The 16,828-nt window shown below is 37.9% G+C and overlaps 2 protein-coding genes across 2 annotated transcripts; both read left to right on the top strand.

Annotated features, from left to right (window-relative positions):
- Window positions 1-1,315: 1,315 nt before the first annotated feature.
- On the top strand, window positions 1,316-8,263 carry LOC146755886 (kinesin-like protein KIF20B). Its single transcript, XM_085525095.1, has 5 exons — window positions 1,316-1,566; window positions 4,009-5,212; window positions 5,648-5,786; window positions 6,515-6,637; window positions 8,237-8,263. The coding sequence occupies exons 2-5, from the start codon at window positions 4,065-4,067 to the stop codon at window positions 8,261-8,263; spliced, it is 1,437 nt and encodes a 478-aa protein (XP_085381221.1). The 5' UTR covers window positions 1,316-1,566; window positions 4,009-4,064.
- On the top strand, window positions 8,263-12,025 carry LOC146755885 (kinesin-like protein KIF20B). Its single transcript, XM_085525094.1, has 4 exons — window positions 8,263-8,421; window positions 9,976-10,102; window positions 10,643-10,785; window positions 11,799-12,025. The coding sequence occupies exons 1-4, from the start codon at window positions 8,263-8,265 to the stop codon at window positions 11,877-11,879; spliced, it is 510 nt and encodes a 169-aa protein (XP_085381220.1). The 3' UTR covers window positions 11,880-12,025.
- The last annotated feature ends 4,803 nt before the right edge of the window (window positions 12,026-16,828 follow it).

Here is a 16,828-nt window from a genome sequence, read left to right as displayed (position 1 = left end):
GGAATTAGAGGAGATGTTCTACCTTTGGAACCATAGCCTGTAGATAAGTGATAGTTTGTTCCTTGTGTATATTCAGGTTCAGCAATTCCACGGTTTTTGGTTATTTCTTTTCTTTTTTTCCCCCTCTCCTTTAAACTGCAACTAGCAGCTTTACGCTTTCGTAAGTATGGGGTTAAATGTCTATATCTTGATTTTTACTTTTATATTGTAATCTCTACTCTTCTTTATGTCTTGTTGATGCAATGTTTTCGTTCCAAGAAATATAGAAAACTTTTGAATCACTCCCAATAAGTGAAGACCACATGCAAATTAATTAATCTGTTCAAAAGCTACCTAAACGTTAGAATATCTGGAAAAATTGATTACTTAATAAACTATCTATTGTCTACTTATGTAATACAACCTTTTCTGTGTGTTACAGACTTTGAAATGCAGGTGATTAAATTGGATGAGTCTGATGAGTAACTTAAAGAAGCAACTGAGGTAACTTTATCAAGAAGATGTTGTGTAAAATTGTTTTAATACCAACTTGTGGTAGCTTAAAATGCTATTCCAGTAGGCTCCATTAATAGATTTCTTACCGAGCTTAGCTTAACTGAATTTGCCTTTAATGCATTGTGTAATTCAGCTACTTAACACTCCATTAGAAACTGATGACTGAATTTTTTTTATTTTTTATTTCCAAGAAAATGAATGCACAAAATGAAAGGATTCGAGAGTAGTCATGTCCTCACCTATTACTTCTTCCAAGAACAAGGCTCCAACTCTATCTGTGAGATTGTGTGGCCTGAACACTTCTGAGGCTTTTCTTTTCATAAGTTACTAAAGATGAATAATCAGTCCTTGGCAGTGCCGGCATGGCTTAACAATCGTCATCTTGTAAGTAAGGAAGCTTCACTTGTGGTCAAGGACACAATCTACAATATGCGTGACAGAGCTGACTAAGCTTTAAGGTTGGATTATATCTGTCACGATGAAAGTGATTTTAGCAGCTTAGCAGAAGTGTGATGTGATGAACTTGTATGAGAGCTGACCATTTGCTCTTTGACCATGTTTGTAATTTTGTTGACTTCTTGGAAACAGGAAATTCTTTGATAAACTGGTAAACTCTTGATTGTGTGCAAGTCTTTTACTTTGTAACCTGCTAGGCTCTTGCTTTCCCTTGTATACTCTACCGAGTATTGCACTTGTCATTATCTGAAGGTGTACTTGTTCTGTCTGCTATTGAGATTTGTAACTGATGTCTATAGAGTCACCGGGTAAATATTTTAGCTGTATGGTTTTGTGTAAATATTTGCCTACAGAAGATTACTGAGACTTAAGTGCTCCTTTTCTTAAGCTTCAATGTAACTGATCTTATATCAATACAGGAAAAGACTACCTACCATTTAACTACCATTAAAGCAGAACCGGCAGAAGAGAACACTAATAAAGGAACTGAAAGCAGCCAATTTTCAGTGGTTTCAGTTAAAGCACTGAAACAAGAGAAAACTGAGTTGGAAGTGGGAAGAAAGCGCAGTACTGATGAAGATAAGCCTACTGTGGAAGAGCCACCTCCAAAGAAAGGTACAGTTTCTTCCATCGTTGAACAGGGTGTCTTCCAAAACAATAAATTGCTTCCTATTCCGGATAGGAAGCAAAAGGCTGTGAAGCACGTACCTTATGGTATAAGGAGAAAAGCCACTGTGTTAAACTGTAAATAGAAGTAACTGTTATGTAAATATCCCTTTTTCAGAAGGTCCTATGCTGTTCATTTTTGAATGCTTAAGAAAAGAAGTTTTTTGCACTATTTTTTTACTTTTTGCTGCTTTTTCCTCATCTGTTGATGCACTTGCAGATTTGGTAATAGTTTTAAAGCAGTTTCTTTAGTATTGTTTCAACTGCTGTTGCTGATCTTCTGAGTAGCATCAGCTGCTCAAGTGCTTTTTTTTGTTTGTTTGTTTTGTTTTTCCTGAAGCAACTATCAAAATTGTTGACGACCTGCTAATTGCTCGCTCATGGGCAATATTTGAGCAAAATGGTTTGGATAAGCTCTGATGCATTTAACTTCACTTCTGGGCACAGCTGAGCATCAGTGTTCCTAGAATTACGGAAGACATATACAGTGTAGAAGGGAAAATCTAAAACTTAGCTGTATTCCCTTCCTTTCTTGTATTCCTCTTGCAAAATATGTGCAAGGGAGAAAGTCAAGGCCTTCTTTGGATGAGATGCTGTTCTTGGATGATTTGTCCCTGCTGCCTTTATTTGGCATAAATATTGAATCCTAATGTGACCACTGAATGGCATCACATATAAGCATCTTACCAGAGACTGAGGGAGGGATGTGGACTCCTCCATACTCCAAATAGTAGTGGGTTTGTTCTAATCATATGACCAAAGCTCTCATTTAAAAATTAATGACAGCAATGCTCCACATGGGAATTAAAATGGGTAGCTATAGTCACAATGTCAGCATGAAGTTTTCTGTTAAGAAGTACTGAGTATTCAATCATGTTAAAATTTTCTTCTATTTGTGAGTATTAATAGCATCCAATTTCAAAAACCGCTTAATATATATTCTTTAGCTATGTTAAATGTACACAGTAGAACAATGAGCACAGGTATGTTGTGCTGGTTCTTTTGTAGAATTAGTTATATAAGTAGCACGAGCAAAAGTGTTTTAGGAGATGCTAGGTTATCTCAGCTTCAAGTTCAGGGTATTTACACCATTCTCTGAGCTTTTAGGTCTTGTTTCCTATGCTCTGTAATAATGCTTTTTCCCTACTTCCTGTGTAAGGAGCTTCTAGACTGAACATTACACATCTTCTCCCTAGTCTTATTTATCTTGCTTTAGTGCTTGCTTGTTGTTTTCAGCATAAAGTGTTTAGATTACTTATAAATCATATTCCCCTCACTAGTGTTGCTGGGAGCAGCAGTCAAAACCCAAAACCTGGTTTGGGGTGGAATATGCCACTGCTGTTTCTTCAGTGTGACTTTTAAATCAGTTGAGGGCTGTATATAAAACTCCTTAGATGAGTTAAGAGGCTGTTTCCATGCAGTACATGTGAATCTGTATGTAATGCAGGCTGCACGTGGGTGCTATAAAATTCTGCATTTCTGTAGTTGTAGTAATAAAAGGACTGTACAAGAATCACCATGGAATATATTGTTGTGGTGACCCAATCCCTAGTAAGTCTTGACTTATATTTATTTTTCTAATACTTAATGTATGCATATTATGGAATGGACGTAACTGGATTCTAAAGCAGTGATGAAATACAGCAGAAGTTGCTTTTGATAGAAAGAAAATGCATGTGATTTTAGCTAATTGCTCACCAGTTAAAGAAAAAAACAGCCCCAAGCTAACGGAATATTTATGGAAACTTGAATCTGCAAATTTGTACAACTTTATGAGTGAACTTAAATGCAAAAGAGTAAGTGTGGACAGAAGTAGGAATCCTCATATTTTGCTTAGAGATCAACTGAATAAGAGAGACAGATATCAACACTTAAGTGATCAACTTGTCCAGGGTTTTATCTTTCTTTTGAAAGTAAGAGGACTGTGAGTTGGAATGAAATTTCTTAGAGAACTGTTTATCTACCATTTAGATGTAGATGGAGTGATTCCTGGCTGCCTTATAGGGATTGCTGAAGCACGGAAGATAGAAAGAATATAGCTGTGAATTATCTATCTCGTTCCCATGTTTCTTAAATCTAATTAGATTTTCTACTGGTGTGGAGTGGAAGGTTTGAGTAGTGCCATGGTAGAAGTGTTCTTCCAGACTGAAAACCTTTTGCTGTTAATTCTGTATAGAAATCTGAGGCACCTGATTACGTGTTCAGAGGACTTTAATTCCTTCACTAGTATCAAATACTATGTGATGTGAGGGTATGGCTTGCATATTACGACAGTGTTTCACTTAGAAGTCGCTACTTGGTGTTGTGAACTGCTATGTAATAATGATTTTAATCAATCTGAGCTACATTCCTTTTCCCCTTTTTTTTTTGGTTTGTTTGTTTGTTTTACAGTAGTTGTAAATGAGAGAAAGAAAAAGAACACTGTAGAGCAAAAGAAAATTGAACACATGAAACAAAAGTGCTCCACGTACCGAAAGGAAGTACTAGCACTGAGGGAAAGAACTGAAATCTTGGAACGTCATTTAGCTGTGCTTGAAGAACAATGCAGAAGAGAAAAAAATAAAAAAGAAGATTTCAGTAAGCAGGTAACAAGCCTGCGTATTGAGCTTTCTTTTTCTGAAGAAACAGCTGATGTCCTCCGTGAACAAATTCTGCAGGGTCAAGCTGACTATCGGGAAATTGCTTCTGAACTGGATGAACAGAAATCTATAAATATGACACTAGAAGACAAAAATGCCCAACTAACTAACAACATAGAAGTTGCCAAAGAATATATAATTGATAAAGTGTCACAAGTAAAAGAAATGCGGACCAAATTAGATGAATTATACAAATGTCACTTAGAGTTTCATGCGATCAGTACTGACTTTGTCAGTGCAAAGGATTCCTCAGACTGTGAAAAAGATGAGACAGGGACATCTCAAATTAGTTCTGCATGCATTCAGTCACAGACTTCTTCCATCTCAGATCTTGTGCAGGACCTCTCCTTTAACTATAGTCTTGAAAGGATTTGGGAAGTATGCAGAAGTATTGTTGATGTTTCCTCACAAAAAAGTCAGCACATCAAAGCACTGCTTCAAGACAATGAAAACCTAAAGGCAGGACTGAATAATGCTGAATATCATAATCATCAACTTTTAATGAAGCTATGTGAGATTACAACTCACACTAGTCAGGAAGATGATCTTGTGAATCAGTTACATGAGCAAATAGAAAAGAAAACTCAGGACTTTGAAGAAAAGACTGCAGAAGATCAGAGAGTGATTGCACAATTTCAGGAGGAAGTTGCCAACTGTGAGGTAAAAATAAGAGAGCTTGAGTATCTCCTGGAGGCTTCCAAGACAATGGAAGACAATGTGTCAAAACTCAATGAATTACTTAAAGAAAAAGAATCTATTATTGTTAATCTAGAGACAGTTACAGCAACTCTGCAGGAGAAGTCTGCAAATGCAGACAAAAAGGTTGAAGAGTTAAGTAGCAAAGAAGCAAATCTGATTCAAGAAGTTCTGCAGCTGAAAAACAGCTTGGAGCAGATGAAACACTCTCTTCGGGAAAAGGAAAAGAGTGAAATGGAGAAAGTGCAACGTATAGAATCGTAAGTAACCACTGAGTTAACTTAGAGCCCTTTGAGAATGAACTAGAGTTAAAAATAGTTAATGGGAACATCCCTTTGACTTAATGCATTTGCATGCTTATCAATGGCCAAACTACTACTTTAGGATGCTTTGGTATGCTACTTGAGTTCCAAGGGAAAACAGGAGTGTGCAAGGAAATAAAGAATAATATGGGGATTTCTGGTGGTTTTGTTGTACATCCCTCAGAATAGCATCTGAATAATTTATTGCTTCAGCATCTGATTATGAGAAGCAAGCTGAAATTCAAAAGTAATTGTTTAAATCACTGGTCTAGATAGATTTAAGAGTCTATTTACAAATAGAAACCAACAGGCAGGGCATGGATTAAGCTGTAATTGCTGTTTCCATGAGATGTGTAACAGTAATGTTCTTTGTCTCTTTATTTTTAACATAAGGCTAGAAAATATTCTTTCTGAGAGTTCTGCCCTTGTACTGAATTTGAAAAAAGATTTGCAGAGGAAAGAAGAAGAGTATGCAGATCTAAAAGACAAACATTCTGATGCCGAGAAAAAAATTCAGCAAGTACAAAGCGAGGTTTGTAGTCAACTGAGCTATTTTTTTCTGTAAGATTATGCTTGGCTTTCTGCTGTTAAAACTTCTCAAACTTTAACTGTGAAGCTGGAAATTTCACACTAGTGTGGCTAGCAGCAAATCTTAGGTAAAGTTGCCATTGAAGCTCTAGAGAGGACCAGAAGTTAAAACATGGTTTCACATAGATAATGAACAGAGGAAAGTAAAGTTGGTTGGTAGTCTGGAATAAGGTTTGTGAAGAGAATAGCTAATCTGCCTCTGGAGGGGACTTGTTATTATCTCTACGTTACTGGTGACTTGCCATTGGTATCCGTGGTAACTCCAAAGCCTAAAACCTAAATCTTGTGAAAAAACGCTGATAACTGGGAAGAAGAATGCTATTTACTTGAAGAGAAATAGACTAATTTCCAGAGGCTCTTTAATATAAGCATGTATATTTTTTTCTTCAATTTCAGCTTCAGTGATTTTAATAGTTAAAATTTAATTATTAAACAAGTAGATATTTTAAAACCCATTTTGCAGGATCTTAGTCTGAAAGTTTATTGGGTGTGCTTGGGGTGGAAAATTAAAGCTTAAAAATGAATTCATGTCTTCCTTGGTAACCTTGCACTTGTTGTCGTTTTCCTACTCAGAACTTGTTTGTGAATTCCTCTTTATTTAACAAAGAAGTATTTGGCCAGGTTGGATTACAGAAGTCTTTTAATGAACCGTGTGCTGTGCTTACATTACAGGTGTTCACGATGCGTTCTGTGGAGGAATACCTCAGGAATAAGATGGATGAACTTGAAAGGATTAATAACCAGTTTAAGGATGAGCTGGATTATAAAGACTATACTATCCAACAACTTAAACAGGTAATTTTCTTGCTCTTAATTTTTATTAAATGAATGATGCAGGTTTTCCAAGCAACAGGAAAAAGGTCAAAAAAAAAAAAAAAAATTGGAGCAAAATGAAAGTGGCCAACTGAAATTAGTGGTAGACCATGAAAGATATTCAAATAATTAGTCACTACAGAGCACTGGCAGATTGCTTTAAATACAATAATCTGCATAGTAAATACATATATAATACATGCATATAACCTGATCTTGTTGAGTGACATCACGATATGTTAATTGAAATGTCTTAATTGAATTGAAAATTGAAATGAAAAGGACCATAACCTTCAAAAGTGGCGTGAGGAGAGAGATCAGTTAGTAGAAGCTTTGGAAGAACAGCTCAAAACTTTGGCTTCTATTGCCATACAAAAATCAGGCTTTTAATCAGGATAGCCAATCTAAGCCGTAGCATAGAATTTCAGAAGCTAAACAGACGACTAAATGAGTTGTGCTCTTTTGAGAATGTTTGGATTCACTTTCTCTGAGAAGAAAGATGTTCTCATAGCAAAACTTCCCCTACAACTGCCGACTTTCTCACAGTACCGAGGATTTGGGAACAAATAAAAGCTCGGGTTATTATATCTTAAGAAAGATGAAGGCTGAAGCACATAAGTAAAATAGAAGAATCAAAATATATTGTATTACAACTTCCCAGGCAATTCTGTGACTACTGCACTTGTAACAGTGACCGTACAAATCCGTGAAATGTTACTGTTCTTGAATAGTTAAGTGTTCTAGCCTGCAATTCTAAAACTGATGCTACTAAGTAATTGCAATACCGCTTGTGTGTGTTAATTCCTTTTGCCAATCCCACAACTCAGCAGTTTTTACTGTTTATTAGGATAATGCAACTGTGATAGAAGAGTTAAGAAAAGAACTGGCTGACAAAGATGACTTTATAAAGGAATTAAAACAACGCATTAACCACAGTAGCCCTCAGTGTTTGCCAGAAATACCTTTACTTGAAGAAAGACAAAGTAGAAGGAATGACTCTGTAAATGAAAAGGTATGATTATATTTATAGAAAGTCAGTACTTAACATCTTGTTAACCCCTTTTTGTTCTTCTGTTTTCCTAGGAGATACTGGAGCTGGAATCATTTTTCTTAGCATATAGTCCTTTAACTACATATTCAGTGATGAGTACTTGTATGTTCTTTTTGTCTTCCACTCAAACATGAGCTCTCATCTTCTCAAAAATATTTTATTTACTAGAGCACCATCTCTCTGTGTACATTATGGAACTTTTCCATGCAGTTTTCCATGTATTCGTATGTGGATGCTGAAGATTAGGCAGAGGTTTAGCCTTTGGTGTTCTAACATAGCAGCTGTGAGCGTGCAGAGTATGGGGGGAATGGATGACAAAACGACCAGCGTTACAGATTTTGTCCCTAAATAATGTCTCGCTTTCTCTCTTTTGGAGGCAGAATACTGCCTGAGACTGTTAGTGAGACCCAGTAGGGTGTATCTGAAGATCACACAATGAATAGATGTTACTACCTTCCCACACTTGTGCTGTGTTTCAGCTTACGTGTTCATGTGGCGTCTGAGCTTGAGGTTTTACACTGTAACTTTAGAAAACTCGAGATATTTTGGAGGTCTAATGCATAGCCTAATCTTTACTCCTTTTAAATATTTACAGCCTAGGAAACAACAAAGCAAAACTAAAACTGGAGAAAGTATTCCATTAAGATGCAAAGCTGAAGACAATTATTTGTCACGTCGATGTTCTAGGAGCCTCACTTCATTAAATGAATCTGAGGTTAGTATGAAACTTCAGATCTGAAAATGTTGTGATTGTATTGCTTTTGATAAGGAATGAGTAGGAAAAGATCTCATGTTCTCTAAACAATTCCCAAGTTTTAATTTATTTATCCCTTTCAAGGTGATCAGATCACCTGTTTTTATAGCCTTTGATAGGAATAAAAGCTGTTGAAACAATTGTGTGATGAATTTTTGTCAGGTGCTGTTGAAAACTCTCCTCATGTTAATGCTTATGAAGTGGATCATGATTAGATAAGTTACTTGGAAAAAATTCATGGAGCCACTGAAACGGGCACAGCAAATTGAACTTATTTTCTTCCTCTGCAGGATTTCTGGATATTGTTTTGTTAGCAGATGATGTTAATCATTCCTATATAAGTTTTTAATTGCTAACTTTCATAAAATAGCAGTTACATATATTTTAAAAACAAAGTATTTATTAACCAACTTAATTCTTGGAAATACAGTGGGTGGTGATACTCCATTCAGATTCTTAGCAGAGCCTGATAAAGTGGCTCTGACTACTTTTTGTCTTTCTACAATCTTTGGTAACTTTTTGAGAGGAAGAAGACTCCCCTCAGGGGGTCGGAACAGTGTAAGTAGTAAAAGCTGCTAGTCTGTGTTTGGGACACTGGAGTTTGCTAGTTACTAGCAGCAGTAGAAGCAGCCATCTCCCATTTTCTGATGTCCCCAGCAGCCTGTCTTCCATGTGTTCAACCAGCATCTGAACTCATTTTTGATATGCTAGCTGAATTCCTGCCATAGAGAAGGAGGAGTCCAGGTGATCTCAGTTCTGACTTTGTTGTTCCTGTTGAGAAAAACAGGACTGGGTGGATTGTGGACAGTAAGTGCTGCTGGGGAAATGCATACTGACATTTCCCTGTCACTTAGCTGTGCATTTGCTGCCATTTGACCATGAGCAGGTACATGATAGCCTTCAGCTTAAGTACGGTGTCATTGCTTGAATGTCTGTATTCTCTCCAGGGAAAAGATAGCAATAGCGTGTAATGGCTGTACTGTGTAATGATTTGGAGGGAAGGATATTGCACACTGAATAGTTGGGAAGAGAAGCTTTAGTGTATTATCGTGTGCTTTTGTAAGTGAAGCCCTTGTATTAAACTAAGGTTCATATCATTAATATGCATGGCAGTTATTAAAAACAGATGTTCACATGTGATAGCAGTATCCTTGGCATGGTCAGAGTATGAGTAGTAGATTTTTCCCATCTGTTGTCTTCTGTTTTGTATGTTTGTTTATTTTACGTAATTAGAACAGCTTATGTAAGAAACAACTCCACAGCTTGGGAGCTACTATTAAAGAAACTACTGCCTTATTAAGAAACTTTAAGAAACGTATGCCTTGAAATAGCTGAGATTTTGACAACTCCCTAAAGGGTATAAAATTGTCTGCATTACTTGCCGTTGTGGTATCATCAGCATAATGAACAGAGGTGTCAGTAGTAAAGCTCAAAATGTCAACTTAAAATAACGTTGAACTAAAATGAAGTTTAAACAATGCTCTTGTTTCTCATGTTCACATCTCTGTTGAACAGAAATCCGGAAAAGACTACTTCCTGAGAAAGCGAGTACATGCTTCAAGACTGACTAAAAAGAAGGATGAAACACTGCAAGAAGTTGGAGATTTTATTCAAACCTCTCCTTCTATTATACACTCTAAAGGTTGGTGTACAATAAGTTTTATTCCATGTTTTCTAGACATTGTAGAATGGCTTGTTTCTGCTGTAGGCTATTAATGTATGTGTTCTTAGAGAACTTGTCTGCCATGTTAAGTTGTCCTTTGATTTATGAAGTAAATGCATTTATTCGTCTCTTCAGAGATTCATTATTACATTTGTGAAAACCTACAAGTATACAGAGAAAGTTGGTTCTGTCTTGTGCTTCTGTCAGCACGAAAGTTAGGCCTGTTGTTTAACTCCTGCTGAAGTTTCTGACTTCCAGCGACTTCTGAGCCATGATTGTCTTTCATACTCCATTTTAATGCGTGCTTTAAGCTGCCGTACCTGAAGCTATAAACTGTTTCAGCTATAGAAGCAATAAAGAACCTCGATGAACAAATACAATTTCTGAGTATTTTCACTTAAATTTTACGTGTCATTTATAAACCAAGTTTGTTACGAAGCTTTTTTTGCATTCAGTGATTTAAAGACTCACAAAACCAGTAAGTTGATTGGTTTATGTATCAAAACAAATTTCTTCTAGCCAAGAAGCTGATGTCAGCAGTAAGTTCTCCTAAATCAAACGAACCTGAAAGTCTCGAAGAAGGAGAGACCAAGCCAAAACGATCCAAAAGGAAGCTGTATTCCACTGTCGTTTCTGGCCCTCTAGATATACCTGCTTCTTCGGTAAGCGATTATACTGTAGTCTTGGCTTAAAATAAACTACTAAGGAGTCCAAACAGACTGGAGGTTTCATCTATTTGCAGGAGGAGGTTGAAAGTACTGAGGTATTTCTTTATTCTACCAAGTCATTCTTGTTGGTCTTCCTGCTGTTCTGTTTTAGTTTGTCCTCAAAGATCTCTGTGTTTGGCTGGCTTACAGTTTACTAAGTAGGTGATGTAGCAGTCACGGAGATGTCTTCTAATTTGGAATCATAGATAATTTCAGTGTGTTGGAGTGGCATTATTCTACTACACGCTTTTCTAGAGCACAACTTAGACAGCTTTTTAGGTATGCTTAAACAATGATCTCCTGTCTAAGCCAACTTGCAAAGGATCTGATGTGCCAGTTTCATGACTCTGTCGGCAGCTATTGTGCTAAGAACATTCTTGCTCTGTTGGAACTGCATCTTTTAATTATATTAGAGTCCTTTTTCTGTTCAGCATAGTGATCATTTGCCCATACTGTAATATCCCTCTGAATTTTTTGATGATTTGACGAATGATAGGGGCAGAAACCAAAATGTTATTTTTTTTTGTTAGAGGATGAAGAAGATGAGACAATTTCTTCTCTCACTGTAGTTCTGAGAACATGGAACTGAACCGAGAACTGAAATTCTGGGCAAGTCATAGCTACAGGGATTGAGGCTAAAAATGTTTTCTGAACGCTTCATGTTTCACAAAACAAGTATTATAATACTCTTTTGAAAACAAGTATTTCAAAATGAAAGCTGCCTTCAGGCTTTCCTCAGATGTGTGTGCTTTCTTAAGATAAACAGGATTTTGTACATTCTCCATATTTGTTCCTTGTGATTAAGCTGCATTAAAATGATCTCGGTATCCCATAGTTTTCTGAATAAAATATAATAAGCAAATGCCATTCTGAAATCCATTTAGGGGAAGAAATATGTTTGCGTGGGTCAAGAAGAGCTTGTCAGTTTTGTGTGAAAAGATGAGTAACTTTTGAAATGTTTTCTTCAGGTATCTGAGGAACAAAAGAAGGAAAGTGATCATCTGATCATCAAGCGACGGCTGAGATCCAGAACAGCTAAAAAACCTTGAAGAAGCATGTTTGTTCCCCTTTCTCAGGACATACTTTTATCGTATTATTAAAACTGGTTGTTAATAAACAGTAACAGTTACTCCGTTGTGTTCTTAAATTTGTATATAGGTGTTTGTTGCAGAACGGCGGGAGAAAAGCAGACGACCACACCTGTCACTGACATATGATCAGCGAATCTCATTTATTCCTTGGCTGCGTGTACCTTTATAATACGGATAATTAGCTCATACATATTGCAAAAGTAGAGCTCATCACTGGTTCCCAATTACATACCATCCCCGAATATCTTAACAGCTTGTTGTTATCAACTGAAACCTACTCCCTTGCTGAGTTCCCAGAACCATGGCTAGTTTCTAACCATCCCAGGGCATCCTGTTGTTCTTGCTGTCCTTGCAGGTGTTATGGCTGCTTGCTTAGCTGCACCATGTTTACGACCCTTCTCAGCTAACTAGCTGTAAAAAACACTCTCTTCATTTCCCCCGTTTTCTTTTAGGCTGAAAAAGGGTTTGATTTAACGACCGATTAATCATATTTAACAAGCAGTTCAGTTCATTTGTTCAATCAGTTCTCATGTAGTTTTATCCTCCTTCGTAGCTGCTGTTCTGTGAACTTCTCATGTGGATCCATGACGGACGCTCCGTAGAATTCTTCTTACAATACTGCCTATAGAATAGCAACACTACTTAAATTAATAACATAACTATTATAACTCAATCAAGGCCTCGATTGACAATACTCTAAAAGTGAAAAAAGAGACAAGTCAAATACAACATAACAACATTACTGTTAAACCCACTAAGAAGAACAAACATGTTTGTACTGCAACCTAAGTTTCTGTAAACTGAAAATAAATCCATGAGGGTCCCATTGTGTTAATCTGTAACTGATCAGGAAAAGTCTTCAATTTTCATATACTCTGATGTATTGATTTTAATGACCACTAAAATTTGTGCAATAAATGCTTTTAAGATGCTCATAACCATGCTCTACCGACTGACTTATCCGGGCTAATAATTGATTAATGATCGTGCAATTTTATGAAGTAGCATGTCAAATAGAACCAATTTTAGAGGACAAACGTACTAGAGTATCACTAGGGGCATTATTACTTATTGACCCTTGAGAAACAGCAAGCCATGTTGGTGGTGGATGCGACAGGTAGTGCCAGCAGGGCGTCCCCTGCTTCAAGGTGCACATTTCCTCTCTCACCCATCACAGATTCTCTCTTGCATTCAGGGTCTGAAGGATTTCTTCCAGTTGTACACCATATCCGCATGGCCAGTGCGTGATATAGAGCCCAAGTGGAACACCTGCTTGGAAAACAGAATAAACTATCAAATTTAATTCTATTAGCATGCACTTTTGTCTAAAACGATGCATGGTTATATTTCAAAAATCCCAATTAGTTGGATGTAAGAGAGGTATCTATTCTATGATACAGGGTCATCTCTTTGCCTGGGATTCCTTTTCAGGTTTTGTCTTTGCAAATTAAGAAAAGCTAATTAATAGGCTAATAACATCATAACCAAACAGTACTAAAACATTAAAAGAGCTATTCCTGTAGATTCTAGCATTGATTAGATCAAATCCTGTTTAATACACATCTGATCTATTACTAAAATAGAAGAAGCACACAACATCCTAGCTAATGCCTAAAACTCTAAATCTTGAGACTGCATTGGTAAAACAGAAAATCACACACTATGTCAAACTATTACTAATGTTATCTATAACACAGCAAGTTACAAAGCAATACCACTAAGTAAGAAACACACAATTACAATTACTATAAAGGCTGGATGCTATTTTCTGCCTTCAGATGAGACCGAAGATATCATGCTGGATCCCACACAGGGCCAGTCCCTGTGGAAATACGAGCATATTCACAACCCCAAGTTGTCAGTGGTAGGGGACAGTCCCAAAGTCCTATGGCCATATTCCAAACATTAACCATAGGCTGTTCCTTTAGCACTGGGGAAGCCTCAAAATGACGATCCACATAAGCTGTATCTCTATGAACACGATTCAAAAACTTCAGCACAAGCAAAACAAGCAAAACCTTACATAATATTTTCAAAAAATTCAGCACAAGCAAAACAAGCAAAACCTTGCATAATATTTCTTGTAGCATGTCTCCCATATTCCCCCTTTTTTGTTTAATAATAAGAATGGATTTCAATGTTTGATAAATGTGCTCAGTGATAGCTTGTTCAGTGGGAGAATGAGCAATGGCTGTAGTATGTTTAACACACACTTCTTGGAGGAAAGTTTGAGTGGCCTTAGAGGTATACGCAGGCCCATTATCTGTTTTTGTAGTATGTGGTATTCCCATAGCAGCATAAGCAGATAACCAGTGTTTACGGGTGTCATGACTGTGTTCACCTGTATGTGCTGTGGTAAATACGTAAGAAAAATTAGTATCTATTGTTACATGTGCATATTTTAGACAGCCAAATTCAGGAACGTGAGTGACATCTGTCTGACACAGTTGAAGAGGTGCTGTGCCACATGGATTTGTCCCAATTTGAGGCAAAAAGATATTAGTCAAATTATGTAGCTGGTATTCAGTCATAAACATGGTGTATTGCATAAGAGAGAGGATCATTCTTAACACAGTTTTCCAGTTGTGAAGGGTCATAGAGTAACTGTCACTGTTTGCAACCAAAAGATTGTATGTAAAGGCTGACTGAACTCCGTATGTTCTCGCTGACTCCCTTAGCTCCTTCACTGCCTCATAAGGCAGGGATTCCCAACGGGGGACCTGATTCGGCTGATACAACATAGGAAAGGCTTGCAACATGTCAGCATCACCCCTTAATATTGTTTCTTTTCTGCCTTACTCTAAGACATCACAGTACGCTGTAGGGAAATTTGTCATTCCTGCTCCAAACAAAGTATCATCAGGCAACGTCGAGGATCACCAATTCTTGCAGAACGGAGGGAGAAAAGCAGACGACCACACCTGTCATTGACATGATCAGCGAATCTCATTTATTCCTTGGCTGCGTGTACCTTTATAATACGGATAATTAGCTCATACATATTGCAAAAGTGGAGCTCATCATTGGTTCCCAATTACATACCATCCCCGAGTATCTTAACAGCTTGTTGTTATCATCCTGAAAGATACTCCCTTGCTGAGTTCCCAGAACCATGGCTAGTTTCTCACCATCACAGGGCATCCTGATGTTCTCACTGTCCTTGCAGGTGTTATGGCTGCTTGATTAACCGCACCGTGTTTACGACCCTTCTCAGATAACTAGCTGTAAAAAACACTCTCTACAGGACCCCACAGATTACCTTCAGAATTCAACAGTTCTGTTTCCTTTCTGAGTGCATAACAACCTGAGCAAATGAATTGAATGACGTGGCTTGTTAGTCTGGTAAAAACTCTGCTGTACACTGGAACTTGGTCCATTTGTAAGCAGGACTTTGTCCATCTCTGCAGGACAGCAGAAAACCCTTTGTGCTAATCATGATGCCAAGAAGCATAATGCGGCAAATGGCAGATGATCCAACTGCTTCAGGTGTTCATTTCCTTAAAACTGAGAATAGTTTTGGACTGAGAGTTTGTAAGCAGAACGGAGCTCTTAAAGCTGTCAGAGATTATTTCTGCACTGTTCAATTCTATCTGCATAACATACACAGGATCTCAGAACTGCGTTGCTTGAACTGGTGGAACTTGTTGAAGTGAACTGGGATGAGCAAGTTTTAGAACTTAGTCAGAGTGCAGTAAAAAATGGATAATCTCATGAGTATTAAGGTACAGGATTGCTATTTCTGCACTGAATTTGTTTTTATTTTACATGGCTGTGATCTGAAAGTTGCTTGAAATGCCGTCACCCAGGCACTGTTGTGTAATTGAATTTCATACATGATAGGTCCTGAAATATCCTGGAATCTAAAACTCTGACTTGTTTTAAGTCTGCTGCTTGAGTATAATCAGGGTCATAGTGTCTGTGTGCAGTGTTTCTTTCCCTGTAATGCTCCACATCATTTCATTTTGGGAATATTGAAGGAAATGGACTATGTGCCATAACTGTTGTTAGAACAAAGTATGTCTGGTGTGATCTTATGCATAGGTTCTGTAACTGCTCTTCACAGCTCAGGTGTTTGACCTTCCTTTTGGTGAAGTGATGAAATACTGCTGGTTTCTATTTGTGCTTCTAGGCACCTTGAAGCTCTTAGGAATAGAACAATTGTCTCCAGTTCTTTTCAATGATATCAGTAACAGCTCGAGTGCTGCTGCCCACTAGGTAGACCCAAAGAAGCGGATTACAGTGAAACAACACACGAGCTGGACCTGCGTGAGGATCACTTTCAAGACAGTGGCTCTGTTGCTTGAAGCCTATTTGCTTCTTCCTACCGCCACTCTATTACCAAATATCAACAACCTCTTTCATGATTCAACTTGCAAATGTTTGACTCTAACCCTTGTGTTTCTATGCCTTCCTAGGTGATTCGAGCCCTTGTCAACCCAAAAGATCCAAACTAAGTAGTGATGTGCAGTGTGTTTCCATCAATGGAGAGTTCTTATTAAGCACGAATTGCTGCAATTTGGATGACAGCCTTCCACATGGTATCAGTGATGGACACAAGGGGCTCATCCACGTTCATGCTCTCATATCTCCTGGCTCTGCTGAAGATGCTGACCTGAGCCTGCCAGACACAGCAGTCACCTGCCTGGATTGTGACCCAGCGCCTTTGCAGTGCTGCCCATCCCAAGCACAGCCCGAGTGCCCCAACAGCAGCACCACCATGCAGGAGCAGGGCAGCATCAGTGAGGTGAAGCTGAGCATCTTAGATGGGGACTTAGAGTCAGGCTGCCAGTCCCAGGCACCAGGCAGCAACACAAGCTCTGAGCCACTCTCATCTTGACAAGAGGAGTCCCATCTTCACCCTTGACCTCTCAAGCCCTCCTGTCTTTTATTGAATAAAGTCACTCATG

This window comes from Coturnix japonica, chromosome 29, assembly GCF_054131305.1.
Source record: "Coturnix japonica strain WE chromosome 29, WE-NBRP24, whole genome shotgun sequence".
Taxonomy (NCBI): domain Eukaryota; kingdom Metazoa; phylum Chordata; class Aves; order Galliformes; family Phasianidae; genus Coturnix; species Coturnix japonica.
Note: the sequence above shows the minus strand (reverse complement) of the source record. Positions and strands in the feature narration are given on the sequence as shown.

Excerpts from the sequence above, each read along its gene's own strand:
- LOC146755886 (XM_085525095.1), top strand. The coding sequence starts at position 4,065 with ATGAAACAAAAGTGCTCCACGTACCGAAAGGAAGTACTAGCACTGAGG. Across the intron at positions 5,213-5,647 it reads AAAGTGCAACGTATAGAATC|GCTAGAAAATATTCTTTCTG; the intron begins GTAAGTAACCAC and ends TTTTAACATAAG. Across the intron at positions 5,787-6,514 it reads TTCAGCAAGTACAAAGCGAG|GTGTTCACGATGCGTTCTGT; the intron begins GTTTGTAGTCAA and ends CTTACATTACAG.
- LOC146755885 (XM_085525094.1), top strand. The coding sequence starts at position 8,263 with ATGCATAGCCTAATCTTTACTCCTTTTAAATATTTACAGCCTAGGAAA. Across the intron at positions 10,103-10,642 it reads TTCTATTATACACTCTAAAG|CCAAGAAGCTGATGTCAGCA; the intron begins GTTGGTGTACAA and ends AATTTCTTCTAG. Across the intron at positions 10,786-11,798 it reads TAGATATACCTGCTTCTTCG|GTATCTGAGGAACAAAAGAA; the intron begins GTAAGCGATTAT and ends TGTTTTCTTCAG.